The sequence below is a fragment of the Rousettus aegyptiacus genome, unplaced genomic scaffold (assembly GCF_014176215.1).
Source record: "Rousettus aegyptiacus isolate mRouAeg1 unplaced genomic scaffold, mRouAeg1.p scaffold_m13_p_9, whole genome shotgun sequence".
Taxonomy (NCBI): Eukaryota; Metazoa; Chordata; class Mammalia; order Chiroptera; family Pteropodidae; genus Rousettus; species Rousettus aegyptiacus.
The window spans coordinates 101,918,031-101,945,110 of NW_023416312.1; the positions used below are offsets into that span (position 1 = coordinate 101,918,031).

General features: G+C 49.5%; 1 protein-coding gene and 1 pseudogene across 2 annotated transcripts; one reads left to right on the forward strand and one right to left on the reverse strand.

Annotated features, from left to right (window-relative positions):
• Positions 1 to 12,723: 12,723 nt before the first annotated feature.
• LOC118607810 (zinc finger X-linked protein ZXDB-like) lies at positions 12,724 to 15,952 on the forward strand. Of its 2 annotated transcripts, XM_036226976.1 has the most exons (3): positions 12,724 to 12,853; positions 13,070 to 15,614; positions 15,817 to 15,952. In XM_036226976.1, the coding sequence occupies exons 2-3, from the start codon at positions 13,152 to 13,154 to the stop codon at positions 15,820 to 15,822; spliced, it is 2,469 nt and encodes an 822-aa protein (XP_036082869.1). In that variant the 5' UTR covers positions 12,724 to 12,853; positions 13,070 to 13,151; the 3' UTR covers positions 15,823 to 15,952. The 2 variants fall into 2 exon arrangements, with proteins under 2 accessions (XP_036082869.1, XP_036082868.1); XM_036226975.1 differs by having other exon boundaries at positions 13,070 to 15,948.
• Positions 15,953 to 26,210: 10,258 nt separating this feature from the next.
• On the reverse strand, positions 26,211 to 26,330 carry LOC118608381 (annotated as a pseudogene).
• Between the last annotated feature and the right edge of the window lie 750 nt (positions 26,331 to 27,080).

Consider the following 27,080-nt stretch of genomic DNA (forward strand, 5'->3'; position numbering starts at 1 on the left):
GGTATCTACCATGGTTATGTTTGCAATCAGCTCGGTTATTAAACAGTGCCTGGTCAAATTGAAAAAAAAAAGACAAAATCTTCAGGGTGAGTCAGCCATTCAAGGTCAAGGAGGAGCCAATGGTGCAGTTCATGAGCAAAAGCCTTTCAACCACAATATAGTAGTAATAGCACTGGAACTATTGTTAAATAGTATGTTTTCTAGTTATGTGTCAGGGAAAATGTTTTGCGCAGTGGAGAGGTAAAGCTTTCCCTATTCTCTCAACTTATTCTCAGAGTAGAATGAGCTAATGATCTTTAAAAAAGATGTTGAAAATCAGGGAGCCCATGGACTCTTGTCCATGCAAATGCTAAACTCAAGTTAAATCAGCGTCTGCCTCATATCCTACAGAACGGGTTTATTGCAAGGATCAAACACAAAATGGGAAAAGTCTTTACTGTATCAAATGCGAGGCCAACTCAGCTTGTCTTTCTGTCTCTTACTGATACGTGGAACTGAGTTTTCCGACCAGTAAATGCCTATTCACTTATATATGTAAAATATCTATTAACACGATCTATGACTTCGGAAAGTTGATATTTCAGAGCCCTGGCTGTGCCCGAGCACAATATCGATGCTGCAATTAAGTGTGAATTCTCGGGGAGCAAATATCATGAAAGCGAAACCCCAATTTGGGATGAAGATCAAAGAGTCATAAGCTATTTGGAAAAGAAGAGAAAGTTTCGCTTCGGCATTCATCAGAAGGACCAATCCAAGTTCACGTTCACTCTGCTCACACCTTGCGTTCTGTACGCAAGCAAGACGGCAGTAGCGGGAAGGGGCTTCGGAGTGCTCTAGTCGCAGCAAGACTCCCACGAAGCCGTCCCACACCAGGAGAGCGGCCCGAGCCTGGATGCGCCCGTGCGGGTTCGGCGCCGTCTCGGTGGCGGCGTTCGTGCTCCGGGAGGGCGGCCCTGCCCCTCCGAGGAAGAGGGCCTCCCTGTTTGAGTCTCCGGTCCAGGTGGCTGTCGTCTTGTGTCAACTCCGTGGGACGCGAGACGCCCCATCCACCTGGAGGCCACGAGCCTGCGGGACCAGAAGACCCGGACGGCTATGCGAGAGGGCGTCGTGACAGTGCCCCGTGCGGACCACCCGAGCCTCGGGAGAGGGATGCGGCGCGGGGCCCCCGTCCACGCGGCCTCCACCCCGAGGGTCCTGAAAGGGCCCAGGCGCCCCCCCCCCCGCGCCGGGGCGGCCACTCCTCCGAGGGGCCGGGGGCGTGGTCGCGAGGGGTCCGGAGCCCGTGGCACCGCCCCCGCCCCTCCCCCCGGCCAGGGCTAGGACCTCATTGAGACGTCACCGCGGTGTCCAGTACCGCTCGCGCCGTTGCCCCCGGTGACCACTCCGGCCTCGGCGTGCGGGTCCCCCAGCTGCCGCCCTCCGGGGCTGAGGGCCCAGGCTTGAGATCGCTCGCCCCCCGCCGCCACCCCGGCTGTGGAGGGCTGACCGCGCCGGCGACTCTCGTCCGCCAGAGCGAGAAGGCGACCTCATGAGCGAGGCGGACCGGGCGACCCCCGCGGGGGCGCCTCCGGCCTCCACCTGCCCCCCGGCCGCGCCGCAGCGCCCGGGGGCCTCGAGCGGCGCCGAGCCGCCGCAGGCCGCAGCCGCAGCCCCTGTGGACGGCGACGTGGTCCCCAAGGCGGCGGAGGCCGCGGGCGGCGAGCGAGCGGAGGCGAAGGTCCTCGCCAGGCGCATGACGGGCACGGTGAAGTGGTTCAACGTCAAGGAGGGGTATGGCTTCATCATCAGGAGCGATACCCACGCAGAGGTGTTCGTTCATCAGTCCGCCATCTCCCGGAACGGCCGTCTCAAGTCGCGGCGCAGCGTGGGCGAAGGCGAGACCGTCGAGTTCGACCTGGTGCAGAGCGAGCGCGGCACCGAGGCCGCCGCGGTGACGGGGCCGGCGGGCTCCGAGGTGGAGGGCAGCCGCTACGGCCCGCGACCCGCGAACCGCGACCGCGACCCGCGACCGCGCCCGGGCCCGCCACGGCTCCCGCGGGCCGCTACCCCCGCGCCCGCGCCCCGCCCGCGCCCGCGCCGGGCCGCCCGGGCAGGGAGCCGGAGCGGCCGGACCGCCGGGCCGACGGCGGCCGCGCGCGCCGCCCCTCGAGGTCGCCCAGCTGCCGGCGCGCCCGCGCGCGCGGCCCCCGCGGACGAGAGCACCCCGAGGCGGACGACCACGGCCGCGCGCCCGCCGACCGCGCCCCGCGCCCCCGCGGCCCGCCCGGGCCCCGCCGCGCGCCCGCGCGCGCCCCTCGGGGCGCCGAGGACACGAACGAGGACAAAGACGCCGCGGACCGCCCGCGCGCGCCCCGCGGCTGCACCGGCCAGCGCCGCGTCACCTACCGCTGCGCCCACAGCGCCAAGGGCCCGCAGGCGGCGCGCGACGAGGGCGCCCGGGACGCCGAGCGCCCCCTGCGCCCCGAGTGGGCCATCGCCGCCGGCCGCGGCCGCGCGTCCTCGGGCGGTCCCAGGAGCGCACTCCATCGCGCCCCCGACCAGGACCGGGCCCCGCAGGACTCGGCGAGCTTCCGCTGCAGCTCCGACGTCCGCCGCCGCGCGGCCCCGCGCGGCCCCCGCTGGCCCAGCGACCGCGGCGGGGAGCAGGCCGCCGCCGCCGCCGCCGCCGAGAGCCGCCACTACCCGCGGGCCTTCGCCATGCGCCCGCGCGGGCGCACGCAGCGGCCCGCGGGCGCCGCCAAGGCCGAGCCCGTCGCGCACGCCGGCGAAGACAGCGGCGCCACGGCCCAGGGCCCTCGCCGCCGGGCGCCCGACAAGGCCCAAGAGCAAGAAGCGCGCCGCTTCCCACCGCCGCGCAGGGCGCCCGCAGAGTACCGCCGCTCTCGTCCCCCCTGCGGCCCGCGCGCAGCTCACCACCCCTGGTCCGCCCCGCCCACGGGGCTACCGCGCGGGGGCCCGGGCCCCGGCTACGCCTGGCCGTGTCAGGCACCGTGGCGCAACACCATCCCGGGGCCCCGGGGCGCAGCGGGTACCGGCCACAAGCCCGTAGCGCGGGTCGTGGGGAGATGCTGGGACGCCGGTACCCTGCAGTGCATACCAGTGATGCGCTACGGACCCAGTGCCTGCAGGGGCCTGCGCTGCCGCCCACAGTCGCCACCCGAGCCCCAGGCCCGCGACCCCAAGGGGAAGGAGGAGATCCAAGCACGGCGTGCAGAGACCCCTGCTCCACCGAGTGAGGAGCAGAGCAGCAGTGGGGAGCGGAGCAGCAGTGGGGAGCGGAGCAGCAGTGGGGAGCAGAGCACCAGCTCCGAGGGCCCCGCAAGCACCCTCGCTGCCAAGTGACAGCCCGGCTCGCTCCACGGTTGGGGGCTGGGGGTGCGAAATCATACCTACGAGGGGTAGGGAGGGTGGGGGGTTGGGGGTGCCCCAGAGGGAGACACAATCTCCGTGACACCAATAAATCGTATTTACTCAGTCTGGACTCTGGGTGCTCTGGTTTGCCCCTCCCCCACACCCACGTTCCCATCGAATTTCCACGGGACATTATGCGATCTTAGAATTTCCAGAGTCCCTCCGAAGGTCGACTCGTGGTCACTCACAAGACAAAGACGAATGTCGCTGCTTCCGTATCTTCCCGAGGTCGAGGTGGGCCCAAAGATGGTTTTTGGTAGTAGGGGGAAGACTGCCGAACAATAACTCTGATCCTTTTTCGCGGGGACAAACATTCTCTCAAGGTAACCCCGAAGGGATGATTCAGAAAGAAGACGAGGTTGCCTACAATTAGTGTATGGAAACGGTCGACTCGGGTGTCACCTGTCGAAACAGAGCCCCCTAGGGCATTTTTAAGCATCATATCTGTAAATCCGAAGGGGTTTTAATAATCAATTCCAAGGACTCTGGCCAACTGCATTTCTGGGGTGGTCTTTACAATGCTGTTCCAGAAGAAAGTTCACCAAATCGCGGTCCCAGCTTTGTCCTGACAGGGACACATTTAAAAGTTGTTTTAGACAAGATCTCACGTTTCTTCCAGGCGATCCTAAGGGTTTAACATGTGCAAAAGATAGAAATGACCGGTCCTCCCCCCCCCATAACCACCTCTATTTAGGCCACCTTGGAGGGCAGGAGTGACAGATTTGCCGAGTAAGAGAGCAGGCCTTCCTCCCCCACTCACAGCCACACTGGGGACATAGACACCCTATGAGCCCGACTCAGAGTCCTACAAGGTGACATGATCACCGGGATAAACCCTTTGACGAATTTTCGGGGTGGGGGTGGGGGAAGGAAATTTAAGACCAAACACCCAACAAAGCCATTTTAACATCTTTAAAGCAAACACATCCTCTCAGAGCCGTGCTGAAGAATGAACCACTTTTGCCCTTGCGCAAGCGCAGCACAACCGCGTCACATTCCTGAGGATGCCGGGGAAGGAGACGTGAAGTGAGACCCGGGAGGTGATGCGTCTCCTCAGCCCGCCATGGCTTCCCCCACATTTCTCCCCCACCTCTCACCCGCCCAGACACCTGCTTCAGTGCAGTCAGCGTGTCCTCAAATAAAATGGACACTCCTCCCCAAAGTCCTCCACTCGGCAGTCCTCTTAAGCTCTGCCGCATGATTCCCATCTCCGTGAGGTTTGTGTCCTTCACTCTCAGCCCCCCCCCCCCCCCCCATCGCCCCGGACCTTTGACATTTGCACTCCAAGCGTGCAGCTCCTCCAGCCAGGTGGCTTTGCCTTAGGAGTCTGGCAAAGCCTACCTGGATCTTGCCCGAGGATGTGACGTAGTTTTCATATGCTTTCATACCCAGGAGGAATTCACGAAGAAAAGCCTTCGTGCAATGGACTACCTTTAGTCCATTAGAACAAATGATAAAAACGGCCCATCGCTTCATTTATGGCTGGGGATCTGAAAATCTCTCGTGGTTAAAACACCTTAGGGCTTTGAATTCTACTCTTCCGTTAAGGAAAGAGGCAAGAGGCATGAAGTCATGTGGACGGTTCTGTCAAGTTGGGCCTATCACTTAGCTGATTAACAAAAATTCAAAGGTGTCACCTGCTTTGTCTGAGGGTTACATCTACTATTCGGAATTTGGTAGCGCTTCTGAGAGGCAATGAGAGGTACACATCTGCTTGATCAATTATGCTTCCTTTATTTCTGTTAGTGTTTTTTTTTAAATTTCCGCCACCTTTTTGAGTCTCCGAGTTTCCATCGTGCTCCTTAGCCATCTATTCTTGCATGTTGTCCACCCTCCGAGCCATTAGGGCCCTTGACGGCATTCGTCATGGCGATCTTTAATTCTCAGTGTGATGATTCCTAAATGGCCGCCATGTCTGAGTCTGGCTGCGGTGATCACTCCGTCTCCTCAGACCCTGTCTGTGCACATCACGTGACTTTTAAGGCCCGCGGTGTGCTCTTTGATCAGGCTAGGTGTAAGCCGGTCTGTGTTTATGGTTGTAACTGCGGGTGTCAGAGGCTAAAACATCCCTGCTCATCCTCAATCAGCCTCCCTTGTCCTGGGTTCCATGAAAAACTGCTTCCGAAACAGGGTCTGAGCCTTGCCATCCTTTCTAGCTGTGACCTGTTGCTACTGTGTAGGAGACCCACTGAGGTGGAGGTAAGGTGAGGGCAGGAAGGCGGGGAGCAGTGTCCTCTGGTCCCATGGTTAGGTCTTGGCCACTGTGTGGCCTCGCACCCCGGGTCCAAGACTCCCACCAGTTACTTCTCAGCTTCCCTCTCCCACTGAGGTGAAACAGGAAGAAGGGGCTGGAGATTCCCAGTATCATCTCCCACGTCCCAAGCTGCACGGCCACAGGGCCAAAGGGGGCCCTGCCTCTCCCACACCCGCCAAGGCTCTTGGAAGGCCATTCCCTCTGGAGGCGGGTCTCCGGCAAGGACAGGGTCCTCAGAGCATGTCTCACGAAGGATGTTTTCCCACCCCCTCTGGGAGAATGCAGGGATGTGTCTATGGCCTTCACCTTGGGAACCCGGTGGGGCTTTTGGAGGAAAACTTGGGTCAGTCTGGAGGGCCCCCTGAGACTGGGCTTCAGGGAGCCTTTCTCTCTTAAGTGAATCGGTGCTCAGCCTCCAGCAAGGATTCAGTGACTAATCAACCAGTGACCCTGGCAGATGCTGGCTCCGGGTGCAGTTTCTGCTCCTGCACGTTGCCGTCACTGTATTTGCCTCTCTCTCCACTTCCCACGGAAGGGATTTGCCTTGTGAGCTGAATTTTCTGACATCTAGATTTCAGAATTGATTTTCACGTTTCCATCTGTGTGTGTGCGAGGGGACAGGAGTGCGGCTTTCTCAATGTGGAAGGCTGTGCTCTCTAGAAATTCACGCCAACACAAGCGCTGTGTGAAGCGTGATGAATAACCGAGGCAGGTTTACAAAAGTGTTGTTGGAGCTGTGTTTACCCCAGACATCTCGTGGGGACAAAAGACACTTGTGCAAATTATTCTGCATTTCCATATTGGGGGTGAAAAGCAAGTGTTGCCTGTTTTACCATTTGTTAAGGTTTAAGAGGACTAGGCCCCTGTTTCCGCTGTATTTTAAAATTCTGCCACTTGGGTGTTAAGAGGGGGGCCCAGGGTGAAGAATTCCTGCTTTGTCATTCTGAGCTATGTCTAGACCCTAGCTAGCTAGGCATCGAAGAATACATTGATTAAAATAAGAAACTACTAGGAAAATGAAAATATGCAGCCTTTGAGTCAAATATCAATCTCCTCCACCCGAATGATTTATTCCCTGCGGCACACCGCTTAGGCTGTGGCTCACAGCTTGTTGGGCAAATCCCCATCTGAGGACTGCTGTGAGCTGGGACTTAAGAAACATACTAACATTTCAATCAGGAGACCTCGAGTAAAGCGGGTTTCCCTCTAATAATGTGCCAAACCTCATCCGATGACTTCAAGGCTTTAAGACAAAAGTTGGAGAGCGTCAGAAGAGGAAAAGGGTCTGCGTCCAGACTGTTCGGGTGTAAAACGGCAACATCGACTCTCGCCAGAAACTGCAGCCTGCCAGCGGGCCCTGCAGGCTTCAGATTTACCAACCCCCACAACAACAGGGCCGAATTCCTTAAACTCTCTCTCTCACTGTCTCTCCCTGTGGCCTCTGTCTGCCTCTCTCTGTCCCGCTCTGTCTCTCTCTGTCTCTATATATCTCTGCATATCTATGTGTGTGTATTCGTTCTTCAGAGAAAGATGTCTAACAGGAAATATCTGCTATTCTGTACAACCCTCAGTAATACAGAGTTTGATGCCAAGACAGTGTCTAGAGGAAAAGAATCTTAAGACCGTGTTTTCTGTATTGTTTCTGGGGGTTCTTGAATTAGGTCCGTACGTGATCAGACTGGCTGTGTGCAGCAGTAAAACGAGGGCTGATATCTATGAGCCGACGTGGAGTGGAGAGACACGAATTATGACATTTGATATTTCTAACCAAATACGTATAAGAGGCCAGATTCTCAGTGAGCACGCATTTGGTACCTTAGAACATTTTTGTCAAACTAGTGACTGTACCAAAATTGACAGGTTGCTTGGCATCAACTTAAACGAAATGGGCGGGGCTGGGGGTGGGGATGATGAGATCAAAGATTCCAACTCCCAGACCCAGCACCCCTTAAAGGACCGCACGTCTTCTATGTCTGGTCGGAAGGCAGGCCCTATACCTTCTAGCCACACAGCTGAGATTTCTGAAAACCAGATCTCAGAGTTTCATCCTGTACCTGGCAGAATTCTCAAAAGTGAGCTTTCTGATCTCACGGGGTGGCCGCTGTTAAAGGGAGACTATAGACTGCGAAGTATCGGGGTCCTGAAAATTGGAAGGGGGAATGCGGGGAGATCTTGATGAAGCCGGAGGACACCGAACACTAGGGATCCCTTGGCTTTGTTTCAATGACTAGATTCTAATGAGCCGGCTTTGCCTCTGCACCGTGTCTGAGAACCATAAACCTCCTTTGCCCGAGGAATCCCTAGTGGCCTCCACTGAGGCAGCTGCCTTGAGGGACACCCCTGATTCTCCCCAGGCCCCACCTGCAGGACTCTTCTTCGCCCCTGGGCCTATCGCTCGACTCTCATGCCCGCAGGCCCTGAAACGTCATGTACAGAACATGACCCGCGAGGAGGTGGGTGACACTCCAAGAGAACCGCATGGTTTGCGAGGTTCTTCAGGCAATTCTGGGGCATAGTACGTGACCAGATCTTCAGGTTGGGGGACACCAGTAGAGGACGCCATGAGGTAGCATCAGGACTGAAGGTTTGGTATGGGTCCACTGGGCACGGATTTGGAATTTGTTGTGGCCCCTCCCGGGGGAGGAGGGCTCTAAAAGTTCGTCCTGCTGTTTGGCTGAAACATGGATCCCAAAGCGCCTCAGACAAAGGAAGCTGAACCTTCAGAACGGCACTGTTACGCTCTGGAGGAAAGGACTCTAGGAGCGGGAGCGATGAGGACGTGCGTGTGCATTTGCCTTCTAAGGCCGGCTGGCCGCCACCGAGGAAGGCCCGGAAGCCACACCCTCATCGGCGACTGCGAGAGTGACCTAGGGTGGGCCGCCCAGACACACTGGCAGAGCCCTGTGGTCCCTCTTCCCTGGGGGACACGGTTTACAGCGGGAAGGGCCGGAACAGAACTGCGAAAGTGCAGCGTGGCGGATGAATCGGGTCCCCAGCGTCAGAGGACACGTGGTGCCGTCAGCCACACACATCGAGGTCGCTGTGCTGCTACGGGCTCCACCACTACAGCTCCCTGAAGTGCATGTGTTAAAGTCATAAAACCGGTACCCAAAACTGTCACCACATTCGGACCCAAGACCCTGGAAGAGGTCATGTAGCTGAAATGGCAGCTTCGGGGTGGGCCCTATTCCCATATGTCTGGTGGCCTTAGAAAACAGGACATTTAAACGCATGTACACTCACGAACGGAAGACCGCCTCAGGCAGACAGCCTCCTCCAATAGAGGAGGGAGGCCTGAGGAGAGAGTAGCCGTGCGACGTCTGGATCTCTGAATTCCGACCTCCAGATCTGTCAGACGACAACCCTCTCTGGGGTTTCAGCCACCCATTATGGGGAACTCCGTGATGCCAGCCCGAGAGAATGAACGCGTGTGCTTACTGCAAAGGACCGCAGAGTCGAAGCGGCCGTGAGCTCTGAACAATAAGCCAAGACGCAGAGACCTACGGTGCCGGGTGTTTGGGGGCCACGGTGTTCGCAGAAGCGAAGGGAATGGGCGGCCGGCTATTTTCTTACTTGACCTGTACACGTGGAAGAGTTCTAGGTCAAGTGAACAGAAGTCGAATTTGAAAGATAACAGTCCAGAGCCCCGTAGTCCATTTCCAGGCTCGAGCCAGTTGTACAGACCCAGAAACCCTCCAATGGAGGAGATACGGGGTCGCTTTGACAAAGGACCCGCTACTCTCATCCCTCCCTCCAAAAATATAAATTTACCATAAATACTTCTCCCAGTCTTTCCCAAAGGGACGTATCGCCTTACGTTGGGGAAAAGGAAAGAAGGAGACTTCGGGGGGATTACCGTGACACCCGTTCCCAACTGACGCTAATGCCGGGGGACCCCAAAGGACTCTGCGATCCACCGATCAGAGGAGTGGCGCGTGGAGGTCACTCGATAGATGGACTGTTCCCTCAGTTCCCTCTTATAGCGGACCCAGTGGGTCCTGAATCCCATGCTGATAGCTAATGGGTCTCGGATCCCATCCCGGTGATACAAGTCCCCAGGTCCAGAGTCAGGTAAGCAGTGTTCAAAACACTGCTTATAAGGATGTTCGGTGAACTTTTGGGAAGTGTAGATAAATTCAGGGAGAACTTCGACAAAGAGATAAACACACAAAAATGGAAATGGAAATTATAAACGGGAACCAGTGAGAAATGAAGAGCACATTTTCTGAGATGAGAAGTCTATTAAATGGAACAGACGGAGGGGTGAACGCTGTGAATAACGGAGAGGACGAAACGCCCTATCTAAAGGATGGGAAAGCCAAGGACACTCGGTCAGAACGGCAAGAGAAAAGAGGGCGAGACTATAAGAATAACTTAAGGAGCATATGGGACACCAATGAGGTTCCAAACATCCGTCTGAACGGCCTAACAGAGGAAAATCAAGCTGTCGAAGAGCTGTTTGAAGAAATAATGATGGAAAACTTCCCTACCCGGTGAAGGAAATGGGCATAAAACCCCAGGAAGCTCAGAGAATTCCAGAAATCAGGGGTCCAAGAGGCCCACAGCAACACACATCGTAATTAAAATGCCAAAGGTTAAACACGGAGAAAGAATATTAAAAGCAAGTGACAAACAGAGAATCACAGATAAGGGAAATCCCCTCAGCCCGGCAGCTGATTTCTCAGCAGAATCTACGCAGGACAGAAGGGCTTGGCAAACAATATTCCACAGGGTGAAGACCCAGGATCCACAACCAAGAATAATTTATCCAGCAAAGCCATCATTTAGAGTGGAAGGGCAGATAAAGAGCTTCCCAGACACAAATAAGCTAAAGGAATTTAGCACCGCCAAGCCAGTATTACAGGAAATGCCAGAGGGACTTCTTTAAGAAGAAAACACATGTATCAAAAACAGGAATAAAGAATGCTAACGCCTACATTCCTATCGAGAAGTACCTCAAATGGAAAAGAATTAAGTGCTCCAAATAAAAGATAGAGCGGATGAATGGAAAGGAAAATAAGACCCCTACCTGTTGCCTACAAGAGACTCACTTCAGATTAAAAGACACACACAGACTAAAAGGAAGGGGATGGAAAAAGGTATCGCTTTCATGGACCTAGAAGGCATTGAAGTCAGAGAAAGGTAAACACTAGATGATTTCACTTACGTGCAGAATGGAAGGAATAAAAAGAACGAACGAATCAAAACCACTCACAAACTAGCGGACAACTTGGTGATGGACAGAGGGGAAGAGGGGTTGGGGGGGGCTGGGAGTATGGGGTGAAGAGCTAGAGAGGTACAAATCAGTAGCTGATGGGTGGCCTTGGGATGGGGAACACGGTTAGGGCATGCAGTTAGCATTAATTCCATGGCTAGGCGGAGGGTCAGGGGACGGAGGGAGCAATCGGGGCGATCCTTTGATGAACTAAATAGATGTCTACCCGATGTACTGTATACTTGAAGCTAATTAAAATACATAAATTTCTTTAAAAAGCAGCAATCCATGCAAGACTGTGGAGAGCATGGGAGGGGTGAATGGCGGTGGCCAGGGATGTAGTGATGTGTGTGTAGGGCTGGGGACAGGGGACGCAGGGGTCCTGAAGGGCCTACTGATCATGATAGAGATTGTGAGCTTTATACTCAGAGTAAAATCGGTCGTACTCAAAAACCTTGAGAAAAAACGAACGGAAACGCCACTCGGAAGCCGCTGGACTGCATCTATGTGGAAGAGAGTAAAGCTAAGCGACAGCGCATTCCGAGGCGGGGGCGCTGCGGAGCTTGAGCGCCACCATCCGGGCGCTGAAGGACGCGCGCACCATCGCCACAAGCCGGCCTGGCTGGCCTAGGCGGAAAACGTATGGCACTTGAAAGTGACAGCGGAGTAGTGTCAGCCGACGAGGGGTGATGCAATCACGGCTGCCGTACCGGGGACGGTTCAATGTGGGAGCAAATGCTCACATCTCCGGTCCCCGGTGTGCAGCCGTGGAACCTCCCGATGCCCTCCCCCCGCCCCAACCTGGCAGTAAAGACCAGCAGACGCCAGGCCGCTTTCAGCCGCCGCCAGTGCCAGCCGTGGGACTTGAGTGTTCCCCGACGGGGGTCTATTCGCGCTCCCGCCCCACGTCCTAACTCACTTCCCGGGCACCTGGGTGGCGTTTTCCTCCCACGAGGCGTGACGCTGGTTCCACACAGTGAGGGGATTGCGCTGCTGGGCCTAGTGAGCAAGACGCAGCAACTGTACCCCTCGGGTCTGAAAAACGCTCCCTTCGAGGCACCGAGTTCTGAGAACCATGCGAGGAGTGGACACGTTGGCGGGGTGCGAATAGTTATGGGTGAGAAACTTGATCTTCGGATCAAGAGGTCGGCGAGCGCACGCTGCCGTGCACAGGGGGGGAGCGCGGATTCCTGGACCTCCGGGTTCCCCGTAACCCGTCCTCCCCAAACCTCGCGGGCCCGATCTCTCCCCGTCTCGGCAGCTCGACTCCCAACTCGCTGAGGACACACTAACTGGGGGTCCCCGCTGTCACAGAGAACCTCTCTCGGCATCACGCGCCGCGCCCCGGGGTGACCCTGAGACTGGGCCGCCGCACCCGGAAGCAAGGGGGCCGGGACGCGGGGACGCGGTCAGGCCGTCGTACACGGCCGCGTGGGCCTTTTCCTCGGGACGGCGGGGGCCGCCGGCCTAGGCTCGACCCCGTCGCACCGCAGTGGTCCCCCCGGCCCGGACCCCCGGGGGCCGGGGGCCCCGGAGCGAGCCGGGGACTGTCCCCGCGGGGCTGCGAGAGCGCCGGGAAGCCCGCCGTGGCGGAAGCCGGGGCCGCGAGGGCAGAGCGTGGGTCCGGGTGGGCCGGGGGCGGGGGGAGCCCGGGAGCCCGCGGGGGCCCCCGCCGCCCGCGCGAACCGCGCCCCCCTGCCGGCGCGGCGGCCCCACCCCTTCCTCGTGGAATCTCGGCCTCGGCGGAACAAAACATCCGAGTACGTGCCAAATTCTCCCGAGGACCTTGCTCGGGACAGTTCCGGATACGGAAGTGGGCCGGGAAGGCACGCGCGGACAGACAGACAGACAGGCAGACATCCGTTTGCGGCAGGAACCGCCGGCCCGTGGCAGCGGAACGTTGACGCGCGCCGCGCGCTCTCCGTGTCGAGAAGCTTCTCGCGTCCGGCGCGCCAGCCGCAGCCAGCCAGCCGGTAAAGCACTTCCCTCAGGCGGAGGGCGCGCGGGCGGCTTCCCGCCGCGGGGGCGGCCGGCGCGCCGGGGGTCCGGGCGGCGGGGGCCGGGCCGCCTGTCACGGCCCGGTGAGCGGGGGGGCCCGGCCGGCGGCGTTGCAGCCCCGGCGGCGCTCGACACGTTTTAATATCTGATAGGGCCGGTGCCTGCGCATTGCACTTTTTTTTCCCTTTCAGGAACGTGTTCGGGCCCGCGGCAGGGGGCGGGGTCGCGCCTCCTGCGCGGCTCCGGTTCCAGCGGAGCCTCCCGGACGCCGACATGGAGGTCCCGCGGCTGCTCGCGGTTCGCGGCACGCGACCGGGCGCCGTGGCCGGCGGCGCGGCGGGCGGCGGCCGCGTCCACGGAGGCCCCGAGCCGCGCGCCGGCCCGGCCCCCGCGCGCCGCCTCCTGCTGCTCCGGGGGCCGCAAGATGGCGGGCCCGGGCGGCGGCGCGAGGAGGCCCGCGCGGCCTCGCGGGGCCCGGGCCCGAGCCCCCTGGCGCCCAGGCCCGCGCCGGCCGGCGTTGGCGGCGTTGGCGGCGGCGGCGACGACTTCTTCCTGGTGCTGCTGGACCCGGTGGGCGGCGACGCGGACACGGCGGGCGCCGGCCAGGCCGCGGGGCTCGTGTGGCGGGAGGGGCCCGCCGCGGGCCCCGGGCTCCCGGGGGGCGAGGGCGGCGCGCACCCCGCGGGCCGCCCTGCGCCGGGCCCCCGCTGCCTGCCGGCGCCCCCCGGCCCGGCCCCGATCCCCGCCGCGGGCCTGGGCCCCGCCGCGGCCTTCGCGGGCACCGTGACCATCCACAACCAAAACCTGCTGCTGCGCTTCGAGAACGGCGTCCTCACCCTGGCCACGCCCCCGCCGCCGGCCTGGGAGCCGGGGGTCGCGCCCGCGCCGCCGGCCGCGGGCCCGGTCGCCCCGCCGGCCGCGGGCCCGCACGCCGCGCCGCCCGGCGACTGCCCCGAGCTGCCGCCCGACCTCCTGCTGGCCGAGCCGGCCGAGCCCGAGCCGGCGCCGGCCTCGGCCCCGGCCCCGGCCCCGGCCCCCGAGGAGGAGGCGGAGGGCCCGGGCGCCGTGGCGACGGCCGCCGCCAGCACCGAGGGCCCCCGCGGGCCGCTGGGCCCGGGCCCCGGCGTGCTGCTCTACCTGTGCCCCGAGGCGCAGTGCGGCCAGACCTTCGCCAAGAAGCACCAGCTGAAGGTGCACCTGCTGACGCACAGCAGCAGCCAGGGCCAGCGGCCCTTCAAGTGCCCCCTGGGCGGCTGCGGCTGGACCTTCACCACGTCGTACAAGCTCAAGAGGCACCTGCAGTCGCACGACAAGCTGCGGCCGTTCGGCTGCCCGGCCGAGGGCTGCGGCAAGAGCTTCACCACCGTGTACAACCTCAAGGCGCACATGAAGGGCCACGAGCAGGAGAACTCGTTCAAGTGCGAGGTGTGCGAGGAGAGCTTCGCCACGCAGGCCAAGCTCAGCGCCCACCAGCGCAGCCACTTCGAGCCCGAGCGGCCCTACCAGTGCGCCTTCTCCGGCTGCAAGAAGACGTTCATCACCGTCAGCGCCCTGTTCTCGCACAACCGCGCGCACTTCCGCGAGCAGGAGCTCTTCTCCTGCTCCTTCCCCGGCTGCAGCAAGCAGTACGACAAGGCCTGCCGCCTCAAGATCCACCTGCGCAGCCACACGGGCGAGCGGCCCTTCCTGTGCGACTTCGACGGCTGCGGCTGGAACTTCACCAGCATGTCCAAGCTCCTGAGGCACAAGAGGAAGCACGACGACGACCGGCGCTTCACGTGCCCCGTGGAGGGCTGCGGCAAGTCGTTCACGCGGGCCGAGCACCTGAAGGGCCACAGCATCACGCACCTGGGCACCAAGCCCTTCGTGTGCCCCGTGGAAGGCTGCCGCGCCCGCTTCTCGGCGCGCAGCAGCCTCTACATCCACTCCAAGAAGCACCTGCAGGACGGGGACACGTGGAAGAGCCGCTGCCCGGTGCCCGCGTGCAACAAGCTCTTCACGTCCAAGCACAGCATGAAGACGCACATGGCCAAGAGGCACCACCTGGGCCAGGATCTGCTGGCGCAGCTGGAAGCGGCCAACGCCCTCACGCCCAGCAGCGAGCTGGCCAGCCAGGCCCAGGGCGACCTGAGCGACGCCGAGCTGGTGTCGCTCTTCTCCGACGTGCCGGGCGCCGCCGGCTCGGCGGCGGTGCTGGACACGGCCCTGGTGAACTCCGGGATCCTGACCATCGACGTGGCCTCCGTGAGCTCCACCCTGGCGGGCCACCTGCCCGCGGCCACCGCCGCCGGCTCCCCGGGCCAGGCGGTGGAGCCGCGGGCCCTGCTGGCCACCACCGACCTCCCGCAGAGCCTGGACACGTCCCTCTTCTTCGGCACGACGGCCGCCGCCTTCCAGCACGGCCCCTCGGAGGCGGACGACGGCTCGGGCCCGGGCGCGGGGCCGCTGGGCGCTCTGGGCGCGCTGGCCCTCAAGCCCTCGGGCCAGGAGCCGCAGGCGCTGACGCCCAGCAGCAAGCTGACGGTGGACACGGATGCCCTGACGCCTTCGAGCACCCTGTGCGAGAACAGCGTGTCGGAACTGCTGGCGCCGGCCAAGGCGGAATGGAGCGTGCATCCGGACGCCGACTTCTTCGGCCAGGAGGAGGAGACCCAGTTCGCGTTCTCCAGTCCGGCGGGAGGCCACGGCTGTCACAAAGAGGCCGATCTCATCGCGGTGACCGGCAGCTCGTTTTTGGTACGGACTAGTAGCTCTGTTGGTTCCGGGCCGCGCGGCTCGCTGGCGGTGGTCGACGCCGGGTTTTAAGGACTGGGTTCTGGCCGAGATGTTTAAAGGCGGTCGTTTCTCTCTCTCTCTCTCTCTCTCTCTCTCTCTCTCTCTCTCTCTCTGTCTCTCTCTTTCACTCTCTCTTTCTCTGTCTGTCTCTCTCTCTCTGTAGGTTTGAGAAAGAGCGGATCCTGGGCTACGACGAGTTGGCAGATTTCGATTCTGATCTGGAGTCTGGAACTGACGAGTTGTGCGACCCTGAGCAAGTCACTTAACCTATCTGAGCCTTAATTTCCTTATTTATAAAATGAGGTGGTTTGAGTAGATTGTTTCTAAAGTCTTTTCAGCTCTGTCATTCCTTGATAATGTGCTTCTTTTCTTGGAAAAAAAAAATGACATTTTCCTGTGATGGTTTTGCATGGGCTTTTTTTTCCCACATGCATAATATGCCCCTAGTTGCATAATAAACATCTATGTACTTGGCACCAAATTTCAACAATTCATGAACAATCTTGTTTAATCTCTTTAACTCTCTTCCAGTATTATTTTGGAGTAAATATCACATTTTCTGGTTGATTTCAACCATAAACATTCAATATATAGTTCTATAAGTTATGAGCACTTTTGGCAAAATAGAATTCCATTATTATACTTAAAGTTAACAGTAATTTCTTTATAGTAATAAGTTCAGTTTTACAACAGCCAGTTGTCTAATATGCTACTTGTTTTAATATTTTTAATAATTAGGATTTCAACTATCCCAATTATTAAAAATAATTGTGTCCTTTTAAATTTTTTAATTAATTTTTTACTTTTAAAATTTTTATTTTCAGTTACAGTTGGCATAGAACAACAGTTTGAAGTGTAGAACATCGTGATCAGACGTTTATATCACCTTCGAAGTGATCGCCCCGATAAGAAGTGTCTTTTTCTATTTCCTGTCTTCTTTCTTTTCTTGTGATTTTTTTTTTTGAAGAAACGAGGTCGTTTCACATGTAGCATTTGCTTAAGTTCTGTTGATTGTATTCCTGTGGTGTTCCTCCGCCCTTTTGTTTTTGTTTTTGATAGTTGGATTTAGAGACTTGATCATATTGGAAGTGACTTTTTTCCAGGAATGTTCATAAGTTGTGTTGTATTTTTATCAAATGGCACCTGTTGTCTGGTTTTCTTGTGGTATCCACAACTGCTGCTGTTCATTGCATTAATTCATGATTACCTGTGCTTCTGAGATCATGAATTGTTCTTGTAGAGTTATTATTAGTGGAGTAAGCAATGTTGTTTATGGCACTTATAAAAGATTCATAGAGATATTCAATGCCAAAATATTTTCTTAATGATAGCACTAACAAGAAAAAGTGATAGCAAAACACGTATTGGCTGTTCTCCGTTGATCTTCCTGACCTCTTTAGATGCTGGGAGGCTTCATTATAGAAATTGCCAACCAGAACTTTGACATGAAACAGACCTAGGGTCAAATTTGTGATGGATAAGTGGCCTTGAGAATAAATTAGTCTCACTAAGCCCCCGTTTCTTAGTTGTCAGATAGTCATAGCAATGCGCACACATAGCTAGCACACCTTAGACGTTTCTTTAGCACTTGTTAATATGTAAGGAAAATGTGTGCTTTGGCATATTCTGATGCCTTTATGTAATCTTTTTACCCTCTCATTCCTTCTGCTTTAAGGGAGAAATTGGGATGATTTAGTCCTGTTCATATTCAGACAATAAGGTTTTTGAGGGTTAGGGTGCAGCAGGATAGGGAACTTTCCATTAGATCAGTTTGACACCATCTTTGCTCTGCTTCTAAAGTCAGACTCCGCTGTGACTGTGGATCCTGCCGTTCCACGACACTGTGATAAGGGGGCAGAGAGGGCCTCCTCCGTCTGGTCTGGAGAGCTCATTGTGTGCACTTTCCCATAGCTAGAAGGAAAGACTGAATCTGAATATTGTGTAAACTGTCGCCTTAAACGAGTGTAGCGTTTGAATTTTGTGGAACATCTTCACAGTTGGTAGAGGTGAAGAAATCTCATTCGTTGTTCAGAATAACCCTGTATGGTAGTTTTGGCGAAGTCTGTGCTATGACTCGTGACAATTTAGCTCACATTCTAACTGGCCTTTGGCTAGTGACTGACAGTTCTCTATATGGCTTAGAAAAAGAAATTCTTTTCACCTCCTCTTCCCTCCATCCAACTTTCATGATTCACGCCTGTGTCATAAGGTCGCTGCTTTTCCCACTTTAATTGGTGTGTTGCTTTCTGCTGCCTTTTTTCTCCCCACTCCACTCCCTTGCATGTGCCTTCCGGTCTTTGCCATGCCTTTCTTTTTATTTTTTAATAGCTAGGTTTCTTCCTCCCACTGTCCCTCAGACCTTCTTTCTCCTCATGGCCTGTTATCTTCCAGTGATAACATTTGCTGAGTGTCCACTGCACTTCTGTGTGTACTGTAAGAAGTTATTTTATGAGCTTAGATAATACTGTGTATATGTGATGTGACTCTGATATTAAGAGATTATTTTCTATGCTGTTCAGATGAGAAGTAAATTTCCGTTTCATTATTTTCATTTTTTTAAGTTTTTGTGAAGGAGTTCTGCTAATACTTATTTGCTCTAGTGTATTAGTCTAATAGTGTTTGCATGTGAATGTCACGGATGACAGTTATTGTAGCATTTTGGCAGTGCACTAAAAATTTGCCACTTTGAAATGTTTCTGTACTGTGTGTTTGTGGGTACACACACATACACACATATATTTTTACAGTGGTTGTATTCATTTAGTAAAAAGAAAACCTAGTCATAATTTTGTAAATCAAAGAAATGTTCAGAATTTTGTTGTGTCTACTCATTCAATGGTTTTCTCTCTTTGCTATGGAAATATTTATATTCATAAAGCACATTTAAAAAATATTGTCAGTCATTAAAGCCTCTTAAATAGACCACTATCTTTCACGTCCGATGGATACGTGTGTCAAATGTGGAATCAAACACACAAGTAGAGAACATCAAATAAATTATTTGAACATGAAGAGACTTTAATACCGTGACTTCATTTTTTTAATTCTTTAAACCAACTTCTTTCCAATAAAAACATAAGCTATGTTTTTAATACTCGTTGCTTGAATGTTCAAAGTACACATTACTTTTCTCAAAAATAAAGTCTTTTGTCTATAGGCTCCCAGTTGCATTGAACAAATTTGTTCCAATGGTTTATCTTCGAACATCATTTTCTAGAAAAATGGTGAAGCCCTTTATACTTTCAGCGTAAGTTTAATTTCTGTTGGTGGTGACATAAAGTTGCCATCACTCCTTTTAAATAATGGTACATAATTTAATCCTATTTCCTTTCTGCTTCTCAGTCATTGGTTAAAAAGTCTTGCCAATTAAAAACACAGTAACGTGCTAAAAGTCTGTTTCTAGGGACTCTTGATAATGTTGGTCATGAGTTAAAACTATATTTGCCTTGGCATTTTTACTAATTAGTATAATTATATAACACAACACTTGAGCAGCAGGAGTGAAACGTGGATAGATTATGAAGTTTATTTGTCTCTGTGACCTAAACTCTGTTTTTATCTAGAAACATGAGAAAGCAATTTATTAGCTGGGGATTCCACTGTGTTTATTCAAATTAATAAATATTTATTAAGCCTCATTGTGCAAAATACAACATCACATATTGAAGGTTCTATGAGAGGAGTAACATGCAACTCTGACCTTTAAGGAGGTCACAGTTACAGGAGATCGAAAAACATTAAACTGGAGAAGGAAAAACGGGAAAAGTTTAACGTGGTAGCAAAATGACTGACAGGTGAAAAAAAATAATAATAATGAGTTGACTTTGGGCACAGATAAGAGACAGTGAACATGTTTTAATAGAGGAGTCAGATCATGAAAATAATGTCTTAGAAAGGTTAATGCAATGCAAGTATACAACGTAGGTTATATTGGAGAGACGAATAGGAAAACCAGCGAGAAGGCCTTTGAAGCAATTCAGGTGTGAGATGAAGCATGAAGCCTGGGCTAGAGTGGGGTCAGTGGGAAAGGAAAGGAAGAGACAGGTGTCGAAGATGTTTTCAAACTGAGGAAGGAATGTGACTCAGTGCCTCATTATGGAGATAGATGATGATATAGATGATAGATGATAGTTGATAGATATAGATTATATATAGACAGAGAAATCAGGAATGATAGTTCAGGTTTCTCTGAGGAGTATAAACATAATTTTACTAACAAGGCAGATAAGGAAGTATTCTTTTTGGAAATGTAGGTGTAAAGATGGTGTTTAGTTAAATAATAATCGATCAATTATAGCTGTCCCTACATATGCAATCCATATTTTGGTTAACCCACTTTCTAAGTGACAACAGAGGGTCACTGCATCTTTCTTGGTTCCCTTAGGCATGCTCGGAACTACCTATACAGTTCTGATCCTTTTACGTCCTTTGAATTACCAGAGACCTCTTCATCTTGTCTGGAATGATCTAGATCGCCACTGACCAACATGGTAACTACTAGTCACTGAGTACTTGAAATGCGGCTAGAATGACTGAGAGACTGAATTTTTAATGTGATTAATTTAAACTGTTAGATACAACTTTATTATTTTAATAGAATTAAATTTCACTTTAACCACTGAAAATTGAGAATTCGAATTGAGATGTGCCATAAAGTACAAACCAGATTTTGAAGGCTTAGCACAATATATTGATTACACTGAATAATATTTGAATGTTTTTCAGCTTTTTTGAGGTATAATTGACAAATTTATAAGATTTAAAATGTACATCATGGTGATTTGATATATGTATATAGTGTGAATGAATTCCCTCCATCTAGTTAATTAACACATCCATCATTTCACATATTTATCTTTTTTTGGTGAGAACATTTTATTTTGAATGTATTTGCTTTAAAATGTAATATTAAAATAATTTTACCAGATTTTTTACTTAATGTGGCTGTAGAAAACAAAGTTATACATATTATCACAATTTTTTAAATTAAAAATTACATATTTTGCTCCTGTTATATTTCTCTTGGCCAGCACCAATGTGGATGTTACAGTACCTTCCCAGTGTGCTGTGCATCAAAACAGGCCATGTGGTTTCTGCTATCCATAAAGTGTCTTTTTCTACTGCTACTTTTCAGATTCTGTGGCTATTTTGTTATGTTTAGGGTAGAAAATTTCATTGGCTTGAGTATTACTGCATTTGTATCAGTTGGGGCAGACAGAAGTAGGATTGTCAAAATCTAATATTCCTGGATCTGTGTGAGAATGGCTTGGAGTTCCTTAGCCAGAGTCACTTCTGTCGCTGAAGAAAATCATGAGACAAGTGATGGCATGAGAACCTAGTCGTAAGAATTTTTGTCTATATCTATCTATGTCTAATCAATCATCTATCATCTATATATAATCTATCTCCCTAATGAGGCACTGAGTAATATTCCTTCAGTTTGAAAACATCTTCACTGTCTTTCCCTTCTTTTCCTTTCCCACTGACACTGCTGTAGCCGGGGCTTCATGCTTCATCTCATACCTGAGTTGCTACAAAAGCTTTCTTACAGATTTTCATATCTTCCCTTTCATAGATCGTTGATAGTGTACTTGGAAAGAGTTCAAGAGTAAGACATAAAGTAAATCTTGTAAATAAGTTCTACATTATAGGGAAAAAAGCTATAATTTTAAATTATCCATTTATATTTATCAACTTTGCTGCTGAATATAGCCATATAGATATATAAAAATTCCATCTCATTTACATTCTCTCCAGCTGTGTATGAGGGTTCCTTTTCCCCCACAATATCTCCAATACTTGTTAGTACTTGTCCTGTTGATGACAGCCATTCTAACAGGTGTGAGGTGGTGTCTCATTGTGGTGTTGAGTTGCATTTCCCTAATAGCTAGGGAAGTTGAGCATCTTTTCATATGTGCGTTGGCCATTTGTATGTCTTCTTGGGAGAAGTGTTTTTTAGGTCCCCTGCTCATTTTTTAATTGCATTTCACTTTTTTTTCATTTATAGAATTTATAATTAAATATTTTATTGAAATCTAACACATGCAGAAATGTATAACTTAATGAATTTTCACAACTATGAAAAACAGAACTGTGTAACTACCACATTGCTCAAGAAATAGAACCCTACCAAGCTCTCCAGCTTCCCCTCTTACATTCTCTCCCTTTCAAAGTCTCCACACTTCCCCACTGATAGTCACTATTCTGACTTCTAATATTAGATTAGTTTTGCTTATTTTGAAAATTTATATAAATTATAAAGTAAATATTCTGTGGTTTTATTTGCTCAACATTATGTGAGATTAATTCATACTATTGAGTGTAGTCATTCGTTTGAATTTCTACATGGAATCGCATGCTATGCATTCAAAAGTAGATTGGTATTTAGATTGTTTCTGGATTTTGGCTACTGCAAATAATGCTGATGTTGAGTATATATTTCAATGCACTACCATTTAAATTTCTCTTGATAGACTAGCACAGTCATGATAGCATGTGTTTTGAATTCATTAGTTACAGTCAGTTTTCAAAAATGACTTACAAATGTAGTGTGAGAGGGTTTCAACTGCTCCATGTCCTTGCCAACCATTAGTATTTTCATCTTTAAAAAAAATCTTAACCATTCTGTTTGCTAATCTAGTAGTACTTTATGGTGGTTTTAAATTCACATTTTTTGGATGACTAATAATATGAACACTTATTGGACATTTGGGTATCATCTTTGGAAGTTCCCGTTCCAGTCTTGTGCTTAGTTAAGTGGGTGCTTTTTTTTTTCTTATTGATTTTTAGGAATTCTTTATATATTCAGGATAAAAGCACTAATTGGTTAGCTATATGGCAAAGATATTATTCTACTTCTTTCCATCTTGTAAATAGTGTCTTTTGATGAACGGAAGTTTAAATTTTAATTTACTCCAGTTTTACAATGTTTTCCTCTTTGGTTTGTGCATTTTGTCTTTCAAAAATGTCGCTGCATTCCCCAAGATTATGAAGATATTCTATTATGCTACTATTTTCTAGAAACTTGTTTTTCTTTTCACATTTATATTCACAATCTACCTGGAATTAATGTTTTCTAATGGCATGAAGTACGCGGCAACAAAATTTTCCTCCTCCATTTTGGGTATTGTTTATCCTGCCTCATTTAATAAAAACACTGTCCTGTCATCATTTTTCTGTAGCGCCCATGTGTCACATAGCAAGTATCCATATGTGTTTGAGTCTGTTTCTGTGCCATCTATTTTGTTCCAACTGTCTGTCCTTGCACCAGTACTACACGTTCTTATGTACTTTAGTGCCATAATAAGTCTTGATATTTGGTAGTGTAAATTCCCTAACTTTGTTCATATTTAAGATTATCTTGGCCATTATGGGTCCTTTGCCTTTTTACATACACTTAGAAGAAGCTAGTCAATTTTCACAGCAGAAAGTTCTTGGATTTTTTGTAATTTAATATTGAGTCTTCTTATCTATGATCATGATATAATCCCTTCATTTAGATTTTTTTTATTTCCCTTGATATACAAACATATATTTTTAAATTTCCCTTGATATATGTGTATGTGTATGTATTCAATAATATGTATATTTGCTTTCTGTCCAGAGTTTGTACAAATCTGACTCTAAAACTTTTTTCTCCTATTGGAGTATATTTGATTTGACATATATCAATATCAACTGTTTTTTCACAATTTCTTTTTTTTGTTCTTTGATTTAAATCCTTGATCTCCAAGACCATTTGTGAAATTGTGTTTATTTAGTGTTTCGATTAGAATATTTCTAATGTTTTGGTTAAATGCTGAATAACAACACCTGCCTATTTTTCTGAATATCTATCTTAATGTTACATATCCAATTCATTTTTATGAAAATAATTTTGATAAACTATTGATACTTTAAAAATATTTCTAGTCCTTTTTTTACAGAATATTTGACAAAGTAAGTCTTCTCTAAATCTGTAGATGATATTAAATAACGTGCATAAGTTCCTTTTTACTTGAAATTTTTATATACTACATTGCATCAAAGTAAAATGTGGTATTGAAGTTAGGAGCAAAGATTCTGGAAAAATCATTCTCTTTGCCTAACAATACAGAGATCCCTTAAAATGGGAAGACTTGAAATTTATTGTGATATTTTTAATTTCCAAAAGTACCAGTGCTTCTTGTTTAAATGCAGTAAGGACATTGTTTACAAATGATAGATTCAAAAAAATTATTTAAAACATTAACTAAAGCACATTCAGTAAAAACCTCATTCTTCACTCTACTCCATATAACCTTGGAATGTATGGCCAGGAGCCCTGGCTCTTCCATAATCTACGTTCTACCTTAGTCTCAGGAAATATTTCAGATGTTCGTTTTAGAAATATGCCAAACAAATATAACCATTTTCCTGTTTTAGGTATTCTATTTAATAGTTGCCTATTTTCTTAATTTTACAAGATTGTAGCATTCTGGGCTTTCCCAGGAGCCCAGTTAAAGATGAATAAGGTAAACATGTTTAATGTCTTGTATTTTAGCCAAGAATAAAGGCCTGCTGAATTAATCAAATTTTATTCAAGTACATGCTCTGTATCTACTAAATGTCTATCCATTTAATCATTGCCCAGTACTGTGTAATGCATTCTTTTGCATATATTCCTTCACCGGTTAAAAAATATTTTTTGCTTATTTGGCATTTTCCACTTCGCAAATGTTACCATTTTAACACGCATTAATTCTTTAAAATAGGCCCCATTTTTGTCATCTGTACCAAACAAACTGCAGAGGGTAGCTGAACTCAGTAGTTTACATTTTGTGTCCTGCAATGTGACACAAATATGATGGTATGTATAAATATACAGAGTAAAAGAATAACAATTTAAAGCCAAAGTGAACTGAACTCTATTTGTCAGATTATCTGAAAATTCAGATTTCTCAGCTTCATTCAAACGAACTTGAATAAATAGCAATACTGAAACAATAGATTGATTCTATGATATATATTGAGAATATCTGTATACAATTTTCTCAGTTTTTTCTGCCATTCTAAATCCCTTTTACCAACTTAATTTTCCTGGAATAATATATTATTTGAATTAATACATTTTGCTGTGCCTTTCCAATGTCCTTTATGCTCAAGATGCCCTATGGACACTTCAAACTCGGCGTGTACAAGATGAATGTGTCCTAGTCAAATATTTTTTATTTCATTGAATGATATGTTCATTATGTCTCCCAGCTGACCAAGTCAAAAATCTGGACATTACCATTGCTTGACTCCCGTCTCATTCACTCTCACCGCCAGTCATCACCATGTTCCGTCACTTAAATGTCATAACCATATCTGGAAAGTGTCCATACTTCTTCATAACTGATGCCACCCTACCTGAGTCAATGTGTGGTTTTCATTAGGCTGGATTCCTACAATATGTTCCTATAACCTGTGTCACTGCTAATTCTCCTTGCACTTCATTTACTTTTACAAAGCAGTTAGAATGATCTTTCTGAAGCACGAATCTGCTTTGGCACTGCTTAATCAAACCCCCTTAAGTTTCTTTCTATTAGTCTTGGAATAAAGTACAAATTTCTTACGTTTTCGGCTTCCACTTCTTGCCCTATAAATATAATCCCACTACATCGAACTTCTTTCATTTCTTGGAATGAACTTTAATTTCTAGATATATGTATATAATCCCCCTGGCTAATATACCATAGTATAGCTCTTATCATACTATATCATATACTTGTCTGTTTTACTCACTAAAGCATAAGCTCCCTGAGAGGAAGGATTATGCTAATCTTCACAAAACTATAAGCCCAGTGCCTCAGAGAGTTCCTGCCACTGAATGAATATTACAATTCGAGTAACGTATTAGTACCCTGCCTACCCCACTGCCAACTAGGCTAATCTTTCTAAAACAGAAGAGATTATTTAGTTCTCTGAAATACCTGATCAGTACTCAAAACTTTCAAAGTCGGCAAAAACAAGAAAAGATATCATCAAAAACAAGAAAAACAAGAATTGTCAAAGCCAAGAACAGCCTGAGGACATATGACTGCTAAATATAATGTGTCCTGAAACAGGAACAGGACATTAGGTAAATCAAAGACTATCTGAATAAACCATGGACTTGGTAAATAATTAAATATCAAACTGGTTCATTAATTGTAACAAATGACCCATATTAATATGTTAACAATAGGGAAAGTGGGAAAATGAGTGCAGGATATATGGAAACTATTCTCATTTTTTTTCTGTAAATTGAAAACTTCTCTAAAAGATAATGTCTCTGTAACAAAGAAAACATCTTAGCTCATTTCAGGCTCCTGAACTCAAATTCTTTTGAACAGTACCTGTTTCCCAAGCTGATTATCTACATCATCCAGGGGCATTTACAAAAAAAAAATAGTTATTTCAAAGTACCACTCCTGGTGTTTCTGATTCATGAGGTCTGAAAGAGGGCCTGAGAATCTGTTATTTGATTTTTTTAGGCGAGGCAACCCTTAGTTGACCTCACAAATGGCAAGACCCTTGTCAGTTTACAATCCCTTATTTATTTTATTTTAAATTTTATGCCTACAGCACCTGGTCTTACTAGGTGGTCTCCCAATCCAAGTACTAACCAGGCCCAACCCTGCTTAGTTTCCAAGATCAGACGGGATCAGGCTTGTTCAGGGTGGCACGGCCATAGACTGAGAATCTGTGTTTTAAACAGGCGCTCTTGGTGATGCTAACAAAAGGCACAATTTGAAGAACACTGCTCTGAAAGATGTGTATACTGAGGGTGACAGATATTACCAACCTTGCCCAATATTGCACAGTTTTGGCCACTGGGTGCTTCTAGTTGGTTCTCGAGTCCTTTTAACAAGACTTTATGTTCTTTTATATCTTCCTTAATTTCTTGTATGACAAGATATCCCAAGCTCATTTTATACATTTCATGTCTAGTCCTAGAATCAGTCATTTCTTCAGGAATAGTGGGTTCTTTATGGTGGAAATTGTATTTAGAGATCACAATCTGATCTACTATTTGGTTAATCGTTACTTCTAGGCTTTTCCAGAAAACATAGCTGGGAAAAGTCAGAGCATCTTGACTTTGTACTTATATTCAAATTCAGAACTACAGGCAGTAATTCAGAAGAAAGCCAATATAATGAAACAACTAATCAAACAGTTATATAGGAGATGATAACACACTTCTCTCAATCCAACAGTAAAATTATTATTCAGAAAAGCTTCCCTATAATACAAATTTAATGAAATATAGTCACACCACATATATGGGAAATTGAATCAGAAAGTCCAATATTGAGAAATCATCTAGTAAAATTGATTTTAAATAATAATAATAATAATAATAATAATAATAATAATAATAAAACCACTTTGGACATCTTGTCAAAAAGACCAAGTCACTAATAAAGGACAATCAGACTGATCTTA